Source organism: Dendrobates tinctorius, unplaced genomic scaffold (assembly GCF_039654945.1).
Source record: "Dendrobates tinctorius isolate UK_male_01 unplaced genomic scaffold, ASM3965494v1 ptg000034l, whole genome shotgun sequence".
Taxonomy (NCBI): domain Eukaryota; kingdom Metazoa; phylum Chordata; class Amphibia; order Anura; family Dendrobatidae; genus Dendrobates; species Dendrobates tinctorius.
The window spans coordinates 1,125,629-1,142,883 of record NW_027361702.1 but is presented as its reverse complement, the minus strand read 5'-3'; the positions used below and the strand labels follow the sequence as shown (position 1 = coordinate 1,142,883).

Here is a 17,255-nt window from a genome sequence, read left to right as displayed (position 1 = left end):
GGTAGACATTTTTTTCAAGCAGAGGTATTTGATGACAGCTCTGAGCTCGTTTTTTTCCATTTTGATGTTCACTCCTTGACAGTTCATATTCAAATGAATGTAGCTCCCGGGAATTGTGACCTATTTAAGTGATTTTTTTTCCTGGACTAGTGGGTACCTAAGAGAGAAGAAAACATTTTATTTTAATTTCTGTGTGCAATAGAAATAACCGATTATCATTACTTTTGGATCGCCCCTCGTACAAGTATTGCACTGTATGAGACCTGACAGTTTTACACTGTCCGATCACCTGTTAAACTCAGCTGCTGGCTGTTAAGCTGCTGGCTGAGTCTATCAAGCCACCATAGCTAGAAGGTTTTGTGGAGAAGACTTATTGTAGAGAGAAAACAGAAGAGTGCTACCTAAGTGCAATAAAAAAAGTAAATGTTTGGGTGATACTTGTATAAACGCTCACTTGTGTAGGTTGTGCAGGTAGGCACAACACTAGGCTCGATTTTATAGATGTATGGGATCCTCCACAATCGTATGCCACCCATTCGAGATGCGTGGAAATGTGCTTGTCCTGGTGTAGCTAGTGCTGCAAGACCAAGTGACAGTGCTCTATCTACTGCATAAGAGCAGTTACTGCAGTAGCACTGTTTTGTGTCCCAGGCACAAAGTCAATACAGTCAATGGGGATCCCACCTGTCAAACGGAAGCACCTCCGGAATATCTTTTCTGTACAATTCCACCATAGCTGGCAGATCTGGAGATCATAATGTGACCTCCGGCTGCCATGACAATGCCTGGATCCCCCATGAAGTGATCACATTTCATCATGCGGGAAGGCGGAGAGGTGAGTAAAGCAGCGCTCTCCTTTCGCTGTCTTCTAAATGCCGTGATAACGACATCTAGAAGACAGGAAATGGTTACCATCATAGGGGCCTGATCCAATCAGGTCCCGATGGTATTACCAGTCAGATATCCCGCTCTGCTCTGGAATCACAGCTCTTGCAGGACCCAGCAATCGTTGGAGCTGTAAAGAGCTCAGCAAGTGCAGACATTTATCTTCAGTGAGCAGTCAAAGGGGCTTACTTAAAAGGGGGCTCGGAAGAACCAATGTTGTTGCAAAGTCACTGTACTCTGTGAGTTCCTAAATGTGAGCCTACCTAACTGGGTATATTGGCACCACAGAAAACAATGCAATATAGGCACCCCCCATCATCCTCTCACCCTATATGTACCCAGGGACACCCTATGGTATAATACCTATATCACAACAAATATGAGATGAACTCTCACTAGTAAAACAATATCAATAGGGATATTCACAAAAAGCAACCTGGCAACCTCTGTAAGGTAGTGCTCACTGAGTGTATTGGGGGACACTCACTTGGCTGCAGATAAACCAGGTCCGGCACAGGTTTTTCACATAACATAGTCCATACGGTTTATTGTACATGGCATAAACCATAGCACCATGAAGAAAACGATAACAGTCTTACAGCAGACCAAACAAATGTTCATAATGGAGCACTGCTCCCTTAGCCCTGTGTTCACACAGGCTGTGCTTTGTCCAGCAATGAGGCTCTACAGTCTCTCAGTTAATTCCTCCTGTCCGGGGTTACCTCTTAGTTGGTTCTCACTCCGGACGTCCATTCCCTCCTGGGGACTGTCCGATACACACAGGCCCTTACACACAGGCCTCACCCGGTCAGCGGCCTCTGCATGTGCGCTTCAGGAAGGCAACACACCTTCCAGCATGTCAGCCTTCCGAGACCTTTCACACGAACCAATCAGATCCAGGCACTCTCCCCATGTGACCTACCATGGTCACCTTATATGGTCCGTAGCCACGCCCACCGGTGAGCTACGGATCACATGGCTATGACCTCATCGCAGGTCCTATTTCACACAGCCACACACAGGCTTTATCCTGGGTGTTCAGACCCACGCCCCTGGGTGGGTTTGTAGGTGACTGGTCCCACCCATCTCACCAAGTCACCTGGAAGCTTTCCCTGATACACTGTAATAAAACCTCAGCAGTACCTCTGCTAAACGACACACGTTCAAGCTCCCACCACAAGGCACCCACCCTTGTGATACATAACGGTCATTTACCATCTTGCCGTTCATCCTTTCTCCATTACCACAATGTATATGCCTTTGTGCATGACCCATACAGTGCCCCCTAGCTGTCACAAGGGTCACTGCATCACATACCCCAATCAAGAATGGATATGGACAGAGACAAGATGGTGGAGAGGATATTACACCTCACCCTAGAGATCCTCTTCCGGCTTACTGGAGAGGATTACACAGTAGAGAAGAAGACCTCTAGTGAGCGCTGTCAGGACCCTGTGTCTGAGGGATGGGGAAGACCCCTGAGCCCAATCATGGAGCCTCCACCTCACCCCATGATACATGAGGACATCGATGACCAGAAGATCCTAGAAATCACCTACAAGATGATTGAGTTGCTGACGGGAGAGGTTCCTATAAGGAGTCAGGATGTTGCCGTCTATTTCTCCATGGAGGAGTGGGATTATTTAAAAGGACACAAAGATTTGTACAATGATGTCATGATGGAGGTTCCCCACCCCCTCGCATCACCAGATCTATCCAGTAAGATGAAACCAGAGAGATGTCCCCGTCCTCTTCTTCCACAGGCCTGTAAACAAGAAGATCCCAGTGTTCCTCAGGATTATCAGGATGAAGATCTGACCCATATTAATACTACAGAGACATATGTGAGGGGCAATGAGGGGTGTAAAGAGGAGATTCCTACATATGACTACCCAGTCCGACTATCAACCACATTTGGATCCTTCAGACGGAACCTGAAAACACACCTCTTCAGGAAAGCCTACAGCCTGCAATGACCCCGCCACCTCCTTCTCTCTCACCACTACCGGGATATCACCTCAACCAACACTGGAACTGCTGCAACCCACCAACCTACGGTCTCCTTCCCCACCATCCTGTAGCATGTAAGCCAGAAAGGGCAGGGTCCTCTCTCCCCTCTGTATCAGTCTATCATTGTTAGTTTGTAAGTGATATCTGTAATTTGTATGTAACCCCTTCTCACGTACAGCACCATGGAATCAATAGTGCTATATAAATAAATAATAATAATAATACCCCCCTATTCAAACTTGTGGGGTTGAACACTTGTCACACACTATTTGACTCGAGACCGGGTACCCACTGTCACCTTGCCCTACAAATCAAGAGAACCGTCTCTCAGTCTGTTTTGGGTGTCATACAGCATCCTATTTATGTTTGGCCTCCCTCGCCCCCAGCAGTCTGTATATCGGTTTTGGGCTTTGGCCTTCCAGTCAAAGTCCGTCTGTGTCACCAGACCCTTTTTAGTCTCCATACTTTCCCTGTCTGCTCCGTCACCTGACTTTTCTCTCCACGACCAGCTCTCCCGGTTGGTGCGGTTATGAGTCTTACTTAGAGTCGAGCCCACTGTCTGGTCTGATCCATGTAGTACGTCAAATGAGCTACTGTCTAGGTCTCTCAGTCTCATACTGTGAGAAGAACTGCCACTTGCAGATTTGCGACGTTAATGTTTTGCTGAAAGTCTTTGGCTACCCACCATCTCATTAATTGGAGGGTACCTTCCTTATACCCCGGGATGAAGGCTGCCGCCATCTGATGTTCCGCATCTCTTTATTAATCTGCAGTCGGTCCAGTCTCAACTGCTCTATCTCCTGCAGGTACGTTACTCGGTATTCCAGGAGCATCCGGAAGTTCCTTAGGCTTTCCATGGAGCCAACCACAATGATGGGAATCATACCATCTTCACCAGATACCTGGACTTCATCATCAGGAGGGATCCTCACCCTCGCCACACCGGAGATATCCACAAGGTCCTGCATCACTTTACCGAACCTTCCAACGACTCTCTGCACCAGCTATTTGGGTACCGGAATTATATCTTCCCCCAAACCCAGCCGATTCTTAGCTTCCTTTGCAAGCTCTAGACGTCGAGCTGCTTTCACATTACTCCACTTGAACATCTGTTTAGCGTGGAGACATTGCAGATGCATATCCACCAGTAAAGCCACCCACTTTACTGTGTCTTCTCTGGTTGACAGTACCACCAACTGCCGAGTCTCGGTGCCCATTGCACCCTACACGCTTTGACTGCCTTTTTAAAAGCCTCATGCACCCCTTCACCGGTACAGGCTTCTTGCGCGTCTTCAGGTATGTCAATCACGCACTTGAAGGTCGTGGGCTCGCTCTCTTCCTGGATAGATGGCTCCGGGTTTACCACGGACACTTCTCTCAATACAGTTGTCCCGACCGGGGGACTATCTTGTTCAGCTTTTCGCTCCAAATCTTCAGGAGATTTTACCTCTTGGAAACCCCTTGCCAAGATGGGCACTGGCAGTTCCATCTTGTGATCACTCTGGCATGGCCGCTGGAAGTCTTCGGCCACCAACTTCTTCTCCTGCAGAAGGCCTCTTTCTGCTCCTTTGAGCACTTCCACATCTTCCCTTAGGGTGTTGTTCACGCTTTGCCACATTGACAGGTGGCCCCTGAGCTACAAGACTTCTTTCTCGAGCTCCTCCACTCTGTGCTCGGCCGTTTGTCTCAGGGCCTTGACTGCCGAGAGCTCGGACTCTAGGTGGCACAGCCATTCCAACGGTGCGAAGTTGGCGACTTCCATACTCGCCACCTTTAGACATTCCTTCGCCAGCTGTTGCCACATCTCTTCGCGCCCTTGCTACAAGTCTCTTATGTTTGCCTCTACCTGGCGAAAACTGTCAACTCGCTCTTCCTAAGTGTCCATCTCCTGGGTCAGTTTGTTAACTTAACCCTATAGTCGTCGGGTGATGGCGGTCAAATTGAAGATCTTCTCCTCGTGCTCCAACTTCTCCGAGGATGCTGTTGGTTCAGCCCCTTTCCGGCTTTTGCAATCCAGAGATGGGAGAACGTCTGGCCTCTTAGCCCTGAGTCAGTCTTACTACACTCTTTGTCACTGTCGTCACCGTCGTAATGGGAGCCACTACCACCTGATCGGTCATCCAGTATGCAGCAGTCCCCATTTCTAATGATGTTGGACCCCACTCCCCGAGCTTCCCCGTCTCCAACGGTCACATATTCTGGTTTGTCTACCAGCGTCAACCTGTGTTCACCTTGTGGAGTACTGTCATTATCATTCACACTGTGGTACCCGTCAGGTGACATCATGTCCGTAAGTTGGGCAGACTCACCCTTCCCTTTGGCCACCCCAACGTCTGACCTGTCATGGTTGGAAGATGTTACTGACTTAAGGTATACAACCCCCTCAGCCAAGAGCCCTCCATCCTCCTGCTGTAGAGCCGCTCCCCTCTCGCACAAGTTAGAGAACAGCTCAGAGTCCTGGCCTATGACTATCGGAGAACATAAATTCGGGAATATAGCGACATCCTGTCCGGTACTGCCCCAGATCATCTCAAGGATCACCCCGGCCACTGGATAGTCCCTACCTTCTTATTGGGTATTACAAATCCCTGGGGCGCCACCCTTACTAGAGTCACCGGGGTCCCAGAATCGACCAGTCCATACATTTCCTCCTCGTTCACCTGCAAAACACATCCCCGTAGCCTCTTGCCGGGTGTGTAGTTCACCAGGCAGACTGGACACCTAGAGTACATTTGCCTCTGGCAACAATTCATCTGCACAACCCCTTTTACGTCAGGATGCTCCTCACCCTTTTGGGCCACTATCCCCTTTTGCGACTCCGTCTCCCTCTGGGACTCCACCCCTTTTTGGGTCACCACCCCGATTTGGGCCACCGCCCCCTTTCAGGATTTCCCCGTGTCCCCTCTACAGGCCTTCTTAGGCCAGAGTTCACACGGTACCGTTTATGTCTTTTGGGCCTATACTGGCCCTTTAAGAAGACGAATTCTCTGATGTCCTCTTACGATACCACACCAGCTCCTGCTGGCACTGCCACAGCTCCTGCTGTAGCCACAAATCACCAGCATCTCTGGCTGCTGCTCACAAACAGCTGCTGGCGTCACTGCAGCTCCTGCCGCACCGTATTCGTGGACCTGCCGATCCACAGCAACCTTCGGAACCCCGCCGAGTTACAGCCAGCCACTTGTCACCTTCGTAACCCTGCCGAGTTACAGCTAGACGCTTGTCACCTTCGTGACCCCACTGAGCCACCGCAAGCTGACTTGAGAGGGAGAAAAAAAACAACACAAAAACATACGTGGCCTGTCCGTGTGCTATTCAGGATGTTTGTCCCCACTTTGGAACCGTCCAACACACAGGCCACACTGGGTGCTATTCAGGGATCCAACCCTCCTCCCAGGGTTTCCCAACACACCGGTCACCAGGTACAGGGCCTTAGCAAGTGCTATTCAGGACGTCCGTCTCCTCCTGAGACCGTCCAACACTCACGCCTCACCGGGTGCTATTCAGGGATCCAACCCTCCTCCCAGGAGTCAGGGTCCTGTCAGCGCCGGCATGCAGTCTCCGCAGAGCAGGGACTCACCCGCACTGTAGGGGGGGCCCGGGGTCAGGTACGGCCGGGAAGCTCAGACAAACAGGACCTGGGGATGCTGAAGTTTAGCAAGCAGTGAAGGACCTACGGTCATGTGACTGCAATGGGCGGGGCTTAGCGTCCTACTGCCAGAGATCGGCAGGACACAACTACAGGAATGCTCAAAGTCAGGCAAACGGGGGTCATACACAGAGATAGCAGTAAAGTACAAGGGATGAGACAGAACGGATAGTCAGGGCCAAGCAGAGGTCAAAACCAAACAGACATAGAAGGTACCAAGCAGAATCCAACAAGCAATATCCAGAGAACAGACCAAGTCAAAACCAAAGTATCAGGCAACCAGAACACAGCACAAACACACTCAAGGGTCAACACACTCTGCCAAGGGCAAAAGTATAACTGACGGGGATTGGAGCTTCCTGAGGCTATAAGAAGCCTTACCAGAACCAAGGAGAGGCCACAATAATTAGCCCCAGGTGTGCAGGTAAGAGTCTGCACTGAGATCATAACATTAACCCCCGAAGTGCAGGTCCACCAGCACTGGTTCAAGACATTAACCCCAAGCGTTCGGGTCCAACCCGCACTGGGATCATGACACCAGGGTTTCCCAACACACCAGTCACCAGGTTCAGGGCCTCAGTGGGTGCTATTCAGGATGTCCGTCTCCACCTGAGACTGTCCAACACTCACACCCCACTAGGTTCAAGGTCATAGCACGTGCTCCAGGGATCCGATTCTTCTCCCAGAATTTCCCAACACTGACCCTCCAGGACCTGGCACCTTGAACCATTCAGGTACATAGACTTTCTCACTGACTCCGGTCAGTACAACATGGACTCCTGTCCATTACCTGCTGGTGTCGGCCACACAGGTTCCCGAGTACCTCATATCCACAGAGGCACCCAATAGCGACTTCTCAAACAGTCTTTTCTCTGACCCCGGTCAGCATACCACAGACTCCTGTCTGTTACCTGGCTCAGAGTCGCCAGCACTGCAACATGTGCTTCTTGAAACTGTTGCCACTAGCAACCGATTTTGTAGTTCTCGTCCGTTGCCCCTGGCAACAAGGCTACAGCAGTGCCCGCATTCTCCACCATATGTAAGGTAGCGCTCACTGAGTGTATTGGGGGACACTGACTTGGCTGCAGATAAACCAGGTCCGGCACAGGCTTTTTACATAACATTGTCTATACGGTTTATTGTACATGGCATAAACCATAGCACCATGAAGAAAACGATAACAGTCTTACAGCAGACCAAACGAATGTTCATAATGGAGCTCTGCTCCCTTAGCCCTGTGTTCACACAGGCTGTGCTTTGTCCAGCAATGAGGCTCTACAGTCTCTCAGTTAATTCCCCCTGTCCGGGGTTACCTCTTAGTGGGTTCTCACTCCGGACGTCCATTCCCTCCTGGGGACTGTCCAATACACAAAGGCCATTACACACAGACCTCACCCGGTTAGCGGCCTCCGCATGTGCGCTTCAGGAAGGCAGCACACCTTCCAGCACATCGGCCTTCCGAGAGCTTCCACACAGACCAATAAGATCCAGGCACTCTCCCCTATGTGACCTACCCTCGTCACCTTATATGGTCCGTTGCCACGCCCACCGGTGAGTTACGGATCACATGGCTATGACCTCATCGCAGGTCCTATTTCATGCAGCCACACACAGGCTTTATCCTGGGCGTTCAGACCCACGCTCCTGGGTGGGTTTGTAGGTGACTGGACCCACCCATCTCACCAAGTCACCTGGAAGCTTTCCCTGATACACTGTAATAAAACCTCAGCAGTACCTCTGCTGATCAACATACGTTCAAGCTTCCACCACAAGGCACCCACTCTTGTGATACATAACGGTCATTTACCATCTTGCCGTTCATCCTTTCTCCATTACCACAATGGATATGCCTGTGTGCATGACCCATAGAGTGCCCCCTAGCTGTCACAAGGGTTACTGCATCGCACCGCCTCAAAAAAAAAATGAACAGCCAAGAAAATATATAATAAAATATATAGATTTTATTGAATCATAATACTAGAAACATAATGAATAGGGGAACCAAAAAACAAGCGCATAAACCAAAGCAAGTGAAAATATAATAAATGGGAATGCTGACAAAAAATGAGGGATTAAATAAAATATACCTAAAGGCAGCAACCTGTGACTCCAGCGTACGTTTTGCCCACTGGCTTTCTCAAGGAGAATCCCTTATTCATATGCTCTTTATTCACTTTCAGACATGTTTGTCTACTAGATTTTGCACAATATTGCTGAGAGTTTTCTTATACCAACACCTGAATCATGTCATTTTTTGTCAGTATTCCCGTGTATAATATTTTCACTTGCTGTGGTTTATGTTCTTGTTTTTTGGCTCCCCTATTCAGGGGGAGGTTACCAGGTTGCTTTTTGTGAGTTCATCTCATATTTGTTGATTTGTTGTTGTGTCATTGCACCCCCTTTAAGAGGTAGTCTAACTTTGTAAGCATAATACCTATATCACTTTAAATGTCAAAAGCATTTACAATTCAAAGAGTGGGCAAGAAGCGGTAAATGATTTTCACTTTGCTAAACTAACAAATATATATCACTCCGATCAAAAAACTAAAATTAGAATGATATGAAAGGATAAAAAGGAGACATAATGGCCCATACTCTGTTATATAGATACAATTTCAAACATAATAATTGGGACACGCAAATCAGTGCTGACAACTTTGAATACCATTCACCTACTAAAAACGGCCTATAACCTTATGGTCATTGTAACGTTGCTAACTGTGTATTCCCCATAATTACACAAACAGCATTGCTGCATTTCACCTCCACATAGCGGTTCATGATCATACCAGATGAGTAAGGAGTCACAATCCTAGATACTTGTTAGTATCCAGTGCCAGTATAAGTAGGTGTAGCGCGATGGCTCAAAGGAGTCATTGGAGAGTAGGGTAATACCATCCCTGGATACATATTTCTCCAGTGGTATTACTGTGTATTTATTTATTTATTTTACTCACTTATATAGCGCCATTAATTCCACAGCACTTTACATACACTATTGTCATTGACTCAATTGGGGCTCACAATCTAGATTCCACATCAGTATGTTTTTGGAGTGTGAGAGGAAACAGGAGTACTCAGGGAGAACATACAAACTCCTTGCAGATGTGGTCCTTGCTGGGATTTGAACCCAGGACCCCAGTGCTGCAAGGGGTCCTGGGTTCTGAGTTCCGATACTTTTTGCATATCGAATACCGGAATCAGAAGTTCCCATAATGCTATGAGCCAGTTTGATTTGATTCAGCCAATGAGGAATCTTAAGAAGTGTGGGCACATCCTGTTAGGCATGTAGGCATGTTAACTAATGGCATGGCTGTGATTGGCTGCTGAAATGATGTCATGATGCACTATAAAAGCCGCCGCCGCCATTTTGGGTTCACTCTGATATGAATTCAGTTAGGGACAGGACGCTGCTCTTGTGACTCTGAGGGACAGTTAGAAATATCGATTTGCTAGATTGTGCTTTACCCAGGCTAGTTTAGAAACCCCTGTGAGAAGCTTTCTTTTGCCTTGCAGCGCTGTTCACAGCTGTCTGCAAGTTCTGTGTGAGTGCAGCTCACGCTGTAGTGTGTCCTGCAGCCACCTCTGGTTGTAGGCCGCTCAGCATGTGTCACTGCCTCATACATATTTATTTTTGTTTTATTGCTGCTCATTTATCATTAATTCTCCTATTAGTATGCATCCATCCGTATCAATCTACATTGGTTGCAAACACAATATAGGAGTAGCCAGCGGAGCCTTTCTGCAGCCTTTCAGTGCTAGTGCCCAGTTTTCTGCACTGTTCACGGCTGTCTGTGAGGTCTCTGTGTGTGAGTGCAGCTCAACCTGTAGTGTGTTCTGCAGCCACCTCTGGTTGTAGTCCGCTCAGCGTGCATCACTGCCTCATACATTGTTCTTTTTTGCTGTAGTGCTGAATTTCTCCTATTAGTGTGCTTCCATCTGTATCCAGCTAGATTGGTTGCAAACACTATATAGGAGTAGATAGAGGAGCCTTTTTCTGGCTTGTGCCCTGCAGCCCCAGCCAGATTAGTATTAGCCTATTTTTTGGAGCCTCATCCATTGCATTGTAGGTTACCTTCCTGCATTGTAATAGCTCCAAAAAGTTTGTGATACTATCGCTTTCACTTTTTTGTACTTTTCTGCCTATCTTTATCAGTCTACCAAGATGAAGAAGGCAGGGAGTAAGGCACGTGGTCATGGGCGTGGAGTTTCAGCAGGGAGAGGATGTGGGGATTCTGTGCCTCCTGCAGGTACCAGTGACTCAGCATCCTGCAGTTTTACCAGGGAACAGTCCTTTATGCGCAGCTTTGTAGGACCTCGCCGTACCCCACTGCTGCAGGATGAACAAATTGAAGCCGTTGTCGGATGGATGGCAGCTAACGCATCAACTTCAATTACTTCCACATCCTCTCAGGGCCTGAGCACTGAAGAGCAACCATCTGTCTCTTCACCACCTGCCAAATTGCCCAGGCAGTCAGAGAGCCCTGGACAGGAGCCATCTCTACTTCTGTTCTCTGAATCTCTTGGCTTGGAAATTGGGGGCCAGCCAAGCAGCATTCTAGAATGTGAAGAAGAGGGAGTATGCAGTGATGAGCAACTGCTTTGTCCCTCTGAATCTGAAGAGGCGGGTGGGCCAGTGCCTATGGTCAGCACACCTCAGTAAGCATCAGATGATGAGACTCAGCTGCCATTTTCTGGTGCATACTGTGCTGGCGAGACTACCCAGGAGAAGCAGGTGTTTGAAGAGGGGAGTGTAGATGATGACCCATCATGGCGTGAGGAACAGGAAGGTGGTGGGAGCAGCTCTGAGGAAGAGATTCCCCGAACGGCCAAAACAGGAGGGAGAGGAAGGGGGCAGACTTGGTTGCCTGTAGCCTCCACTTCGGCACCCTTTAAGAGCATTCCTCTTCCAAAACCCAAAACGGGCGCTCCCAGGACTTGCAGTGCGTGGTCCTTTTTTGACACAGTTGACACAGTGGCAGATGACATTTGCTTTGTCAAATGCAAGCTGTGTAATCACAAAGTCAAAAGAAGGAAAAGTGTCAGCAACCTCAATACCACAAATTTGTGGAAACCTCTGCGGACCAAGCAAGCGGTGGAGTTACAAAGACACACTGAAGACGTAGGCTAGCCTACATCACCACCTACCACCTCTTCAGCTCGTGTTGTAGCCTCTTCCTCCAGCTCACACACAGCTGGTTCGGCTTCCTCACAGAATCACCATAGAAGAACCTTTGGCACTGTTGTCCAGAGACCCAGTGACATTCCACCCACAGCACCACGTTTCCTGTCATCCTCACACTCCCAGGCCACTCTACAGCCATCGGTAGCACAGGCATGGGAGAAAAGGTGGCCATACTCGGCAAACCATCCCTGATCACAGGCTCTGAATGCTGGCATTGCAAAACTACTGGCCCTTGAAATGCTCTCATTCAGGCTGGTGGAGACTGACACCTTCCGTAACTTCATGGCATTGGCAGTCCCACAATACACCGTGCCCAGCCACTTTTATTTGAGCAGGCCAGCTGTCCCTGCCCTGCAAAAGCAAGTGGAGGGAAAAATTAAACATGCGCTACTAAACACCGTCAGTAGCAAGGTCCACCTGACCACCGATGCGTGGACCAGTAACCATGGACAGGGACGATACCTTACCCTCACTGCCCATTGGGTCAATGTTCTGGAGCCGGGTACAGATCTTGAGAGTGGCGCTGTACGTGTTCTGCCAACTCCAGGGATTGCAGGAATACAGTCTGTACACATTGACTCCTCCTCATACTCCAGTTCCTCAGAATCAGCGCTGCAGGAGCCGTCACGGTCTACCTCCACATGGACCCGTGAACGCTTACCTGTTATGACCGATATGAGCACAGCGATGGCCAAACGTCAACAGGCCGTACTGAAATTAATTTCTTTCGGGAATCGAAGCCACACAGCGCAGGAGCTCTGGAATGCCATCAAGCAGGAGAGCGACGTGTGGTTTCTGCCAACGAATCTCCAGCCAGGCTTGGTAGTGTGTGACGATGGCCGAAATCTTGTGGCAGCTCTGGGCCTAGGCAACCTCACTCACATCCCATGCCTGGCACATGTGCTCAACTTGGTCGTGCAGAGCTTTCTGAGGGACTATCCGGATCTTGACGTACTGCTGCACTGCTGCACAAGGTCCGCATAGAGTGCGCTCACTTTTGACGTTCCAGCATGGCAAGATCGCGCATTGCAGCTCTGCAGCGCCAATTCCGCCTTCCGGAACATTGCATCATATGTGACCTACCCACCAGGTGGAATTCAACGTTACATATGTTGGAGCGGTTGTGTGAGCAGCAGGCAGCAGTAATGGAGTACCAGCTGTATCAGGCGCAAACAAGTCACACTTCACCACCACTGAGTGGGCCTCTATGAAGGACATCTGCCACATTTTGCGTGCCTTCGATGATTCCACGCGGATGGCGAATGCAGATGATGCACTAGTCAGCATGACAGTCCCCCTTATCTGCCTGCTTCAAAAAACACTGCAAGCACTAAGGGAGGAGGTTTTGGAAGAGGTGGAGGATGAGGAGTCACAAATGCCGTCTGCTTCTGGACAGTCAATGGAGGAGGAAGACATCTCTCCAGAGGAGGGAGGTACACAATGCTCTAGTAGTCAGTATGTACAGCGAGGGTGGGGTGATGCAGAGCAGGCAGTGATGACGCCTCAAGCAGGGGACAGCGTTTCTTGGCCAGCTGGGAGCCTGCAGCACATGGTTGATTTCATGCTGCAGTGCCTGAGAAACGACCGCCGCATCGCCCACATTCTCAACACGGCTGATTATTGGGTGTACACCCTCCTAGATCCTTGCTACCGAGACAACTTACAAAGCCTCATAACACCGTTGAACTGGGAGCGTAAAATGCGGGAGTACCAAGACACACTGGTGCATTCCATCATGTTCTCCATTCCACCCGAGACCAGTGCTGCTGGTGCTTTACAAAGCAGCTCTGTGCGTCGAGGCAGTGGAGGAAGCTCTGCTCAAAGAGGGAGCAGAAGCAGCGCCTCAGCACAAGGCAAGACCAGTATGGCCAAAATGTGGCAAAGTTTTGTGTGCCCGCCACAAATGTCTACACCATCACAGACGGCTCCAGTCAACAGGAGGCAACATTTCGGCCAGATGGTGACAGACTACATGTCTTGCCCTCTCAATGTACCCCCAGACGGCTCTTCCCCCTTCAAGTTTTGGGTCTCTAAGCTGGATACCTGGCCAGAGCTTAGCCAGTAAGCATTGGAGGTGCTGGCTTGCCCTGCTGCAAGTGTACTATCGGAACTTGTCTTTAGTGTCGCAGGTGGTGTACTAACACACCGTCGCATGCCAATATCCTCTGATAACGTTGACCGGCTTACTTTTCTGAAAATGAACAAGGCCTGGATCTCGCCAGAATTTCCCAGTCCTCTTCCAGATTAAATAATTGGTTAGCAACAGTATCCAGGTCTCCTGTTGTGTTCATGTTTCTACCACCTGAACTGTAATCCCTGAGCTCCAACACGAACAGTTGCTGCTCTGAAGTGCGGTCTACACAGAAAAAACACTAGCTCCTGTGTTAGTGGGGTTCACTAACGCCAGCTGCTCCCCTGCTGTGTATACGGCAATGTCTCCTGCTCCCTCCACATTCACTCCGCATCAGATATTAAACTTGCTCCAATTAGGCCTCAGCCTACTCCTTGATTGACCCTGGGCTCCAACACCGCCAGTTGTTGCTCAGAAGTGCCGTCTGCACAGAGAAAAACACTAGCTCCTGTGTTAGTGGGGTTCAGTAACGCCAGCTGCTCCCCTGCTGTGTGTACGGAAATGTCTCCTGCTTCCTCCACATTCAAACTACAACAGATATTAAACTTGCTCCAATTAGGCCTCAGCCTACTCCATGATTGACCCTGGGCTCCAACACCGCCAGTTGTTGCTCAGAAGTGCCATCTGCATAGAGAAAAACATTAGCTCCTGTGTTAGTGGGGTTAAGTAACACCAGCTGCTCCCCTGCTGTGTGTCCGGCAATATCTCCTGCTCCCTCCACATTCACCCCGCATCAGATATTAAACTTGCTCCAATTAGGCCTCAGCCTACTCCTTGATTGACCCTGGGCTCCAATACCGCCAGTTGTTGCTCAAAAGTGCCGTCTGCGCAGTCAACATATGCTCCAGTGTTATTGGGGTTCGGTAATGTCAGCTGATCCCCAGCTGTGTGTACAGCAATGTCTCCTGCTCCGTCCACACTCACACAACTAAAGATTTTATACTTGCTGCAATTAGGACTCTTCCTCCACTCTGTTTGAACTGTAATCCCTGCTGCTCAGAAGTGTCTTTGGCACAGGTAGTCCTTCCTGGCTAGCCTGGTTCCAGCACGCCAGCTGTTTCCGGGAGGTGTCAACGTCACTTTGTCACCAATACGTTGTCCTGTCGTCTTGCGGTTGGGTTATCCGACACTATGGTGCCTGTAGTTTAGGTGCTTCCTATGTGGGCTGCGGGTTCTGGCAATAAATGCTGGTTCCGTAGTGCCAATAGGACAAGCACCCCCTGTAGGACTGTGGGTTTCGGCAACTGCGGCCGGCTCGCAGCCTTGCAACTTTGTTTTTCATGGGTACCTTCTGCTGCCCCTCCAGGTTCCAGCACCGTCAACTGGTTCTCGGCAGTGCCTTTGGCTTAGGTGCCTCCATCTCGGTATCCGAGTTCAGCAATGTCTGCTGGTCCTTGGTAGTGCATTCTAGCACAGGTACTACCTGCTTAGTAACCGGGTTCCAGTAGCGTCAGCTGGTCCTCGGTAGTGTCATTGGCTCTTGTTCCTTCTGCTACCCATCCGGGTTCCAGCACCGTCAGCTGGTCCTCGGTACTTCCATTGCCTCTTGTTCCTTCTGCTGCCCCTCCGAGTTCCAGCACCGTCAGCTGGTCTTCGGTAGTGCCATTGGCTCTTGTTCCTTCTGCTACCCATCCGGGTTCCAGCACCGTCAGCTGGTCCTCAGTAGTTTCATTGCCTCTTGTTCCTTCTGCTGCCCCTCCGGGTTCCAGCACTGTCAGCTGGTTCTCGGCAGTGCCTTTGGCTTAGGTGCCTCCATCTCGGTGTCCGAGTTCCACAAACGTCTGCTTGTCCTTGGTAGTGCTTTCTAGCACAGGTACCACCTGCTTAGTAACCGGGTTCCAGTAGCGTCAGTTGGTCCTCGGTAGTGTCATTGGCTCTTGTTCCTTCTGCTACCCATCTGGGTTCCAGCACCGTCAGCTGGTCCTCGGTACTTCCATTGCCTCTTGTTCCTTCTGCTGCCCCTCCGGGTTCCAGCACCGTCAGCTGGTTCTCGGCAGTGCCTTTAACTTAGCTGCCTCCATCTCGGTATCCGAGTTCCAGCAACGTCCGCTGGTCCTTGGTAGTGCTTTCTAGAACAGGTACCTCCTGCTTAGTCACCGAGTTCGAGCACCGTCAGCTGGTCCTCGGTAGTGCCATTGGCTCTTGTTCCTTCTGCTACCCATCCAGGTTCCAGCACCGTCAGCTGGTTCTCGGCAGTGGCTTTGGCTTAGGTGCCTTCATCTCGGCATCCGAGTTCCAGCAACGTCTGCTGGTCCTTGGTAGTGCTTTCTAGCACAGGTACCTCCTGCTTAGTCACCGGGTTCCATTACCATCAGCTGGTCCTCGGTAGTGCCATTGGCTCTTGTTCCTTCTGCTGCCCCTCCAGGTTCCAGCACCGTCAGCTGTTTCAGGGAAGTGTCAACGTCACTTTGGCACCAATACATTGTCCTGCCGTTGTGCAGTCGGGTTAGCCGACTCTATGGTGCCTGCAGTTTAGGTGCTTCCTATGTGGGCTGCGGGTTCTGGCAATAAAGGCTGGTTCCGTAGTGCCAATAGGACAAGCACCCCCTGTAGGACTGTGGGTTTCGGTAACTGGGGCCGGCTCGCGGCCTTGCAACTTTGTTTTTCATGGGTATCTTCTGCTACCCATCCGGGTTCCAGCACCGTCAGCTGGTTCTCAGCAGTGCCTTTGGCTTAGGTGCCTCCTTCTCGGTATCCGAGTTCCAGCAATGTCTGCTGGTCCTTTGTAGTGCTTTCTAGCACAGGTACCTTCTGCTTAGTAACCGGGTTCCAGTACAATCAGCTGTTCCTCGGTAGTTCCATTGGCTCTTGTTCCTTCTACTACCCATCCTGGTTCCAGTACCGTCAGCTGGTTCTCGGCAGTTCCTCAGCCTTCTTGTACCTTCTGCTACATTTCCAAGTTCAAACTTTTTGAAATGGTTTTTGGTAATCACACTTGATCTCCCTGACGGCGACCCTGAAGACCACCCCAAAGAAGACCAAAAAGATGACCCTGAAGAAGATGACCAAGAGGACAAAGAACATGAAGACAACCACCAAAATACAGAACAACAAGAGACAGAAGACCAAGAAGCAGAAGAACAAAAAGCAGAAGAACATTAAGCATAAGACTAAAAATCAGAACAAAAGATATTATCTAAATTATAAGCAGAAGATGACTAAGCAGTGTATGGGGGTGAGTCCGTTCCTCCTCGTGGTGCCCCTGGAAAATGCCTGCTGCAGGCCAAACTGAACGCGGACAAAATCCTGTTGTAAATCTTTTGTGACAGGCAGAACGGCTGGTGTAATCTTCAAACTTTTATAGATAACAACTACAGGAATGCCTGTCACAAATAAGAACATGATGAAGAAGAAGAATAGGAAGAAGATGAAGAAGTAGAATATGAAGAAGAAGA

General features: G+C 49.7%; 1 protein-coding gene across 1 annotated transcript; it reads left to right on the top strand.

The window, feature by feature from the left end:
- The first annotated feature begins 2,209 nt into the window (after nucleotides 1–2,209).
- Nucleotides 2,210–3,743, top strand: LOC141087575 (gastrula zinc finger protein XlCGF66.1-like). The gene is made up of 2 exons (XM_073573173.1): nucleotides 2,210–2,780; nucleotides 3,702–3,743. The coding sequence occupies exons 1-2, from the start codon at nucleotides 2,214–2,216 to the stop codon at nucleotides 3,741–3,743; spliced, it is 609 nt and encodes a 202-aa protein (XP_073429274.1). The 5' UTR covers nucleotides 2,210–2,213.
- The last annotated feature ends 13,512 nt before the right edge of the window (nucleotides 3,744–17,255 follow it).

Bases quoted from the DNA above. Each gene is read 5' to 3' on its own strand.
- LOC141087575 (XM_073573173.1), top strand. From the start codon at position 2,214: ATGGATATGGACAGAGACAAGATGGTGGAGAGGATATTACACCTCACC. The intron at 2,781-3,701 runs GTCCGACTATCA...TATCTCCTGCAG, and splicing joins TTCCTACATATGACTACCCA to GTACGTTACTCGGTATTCCA.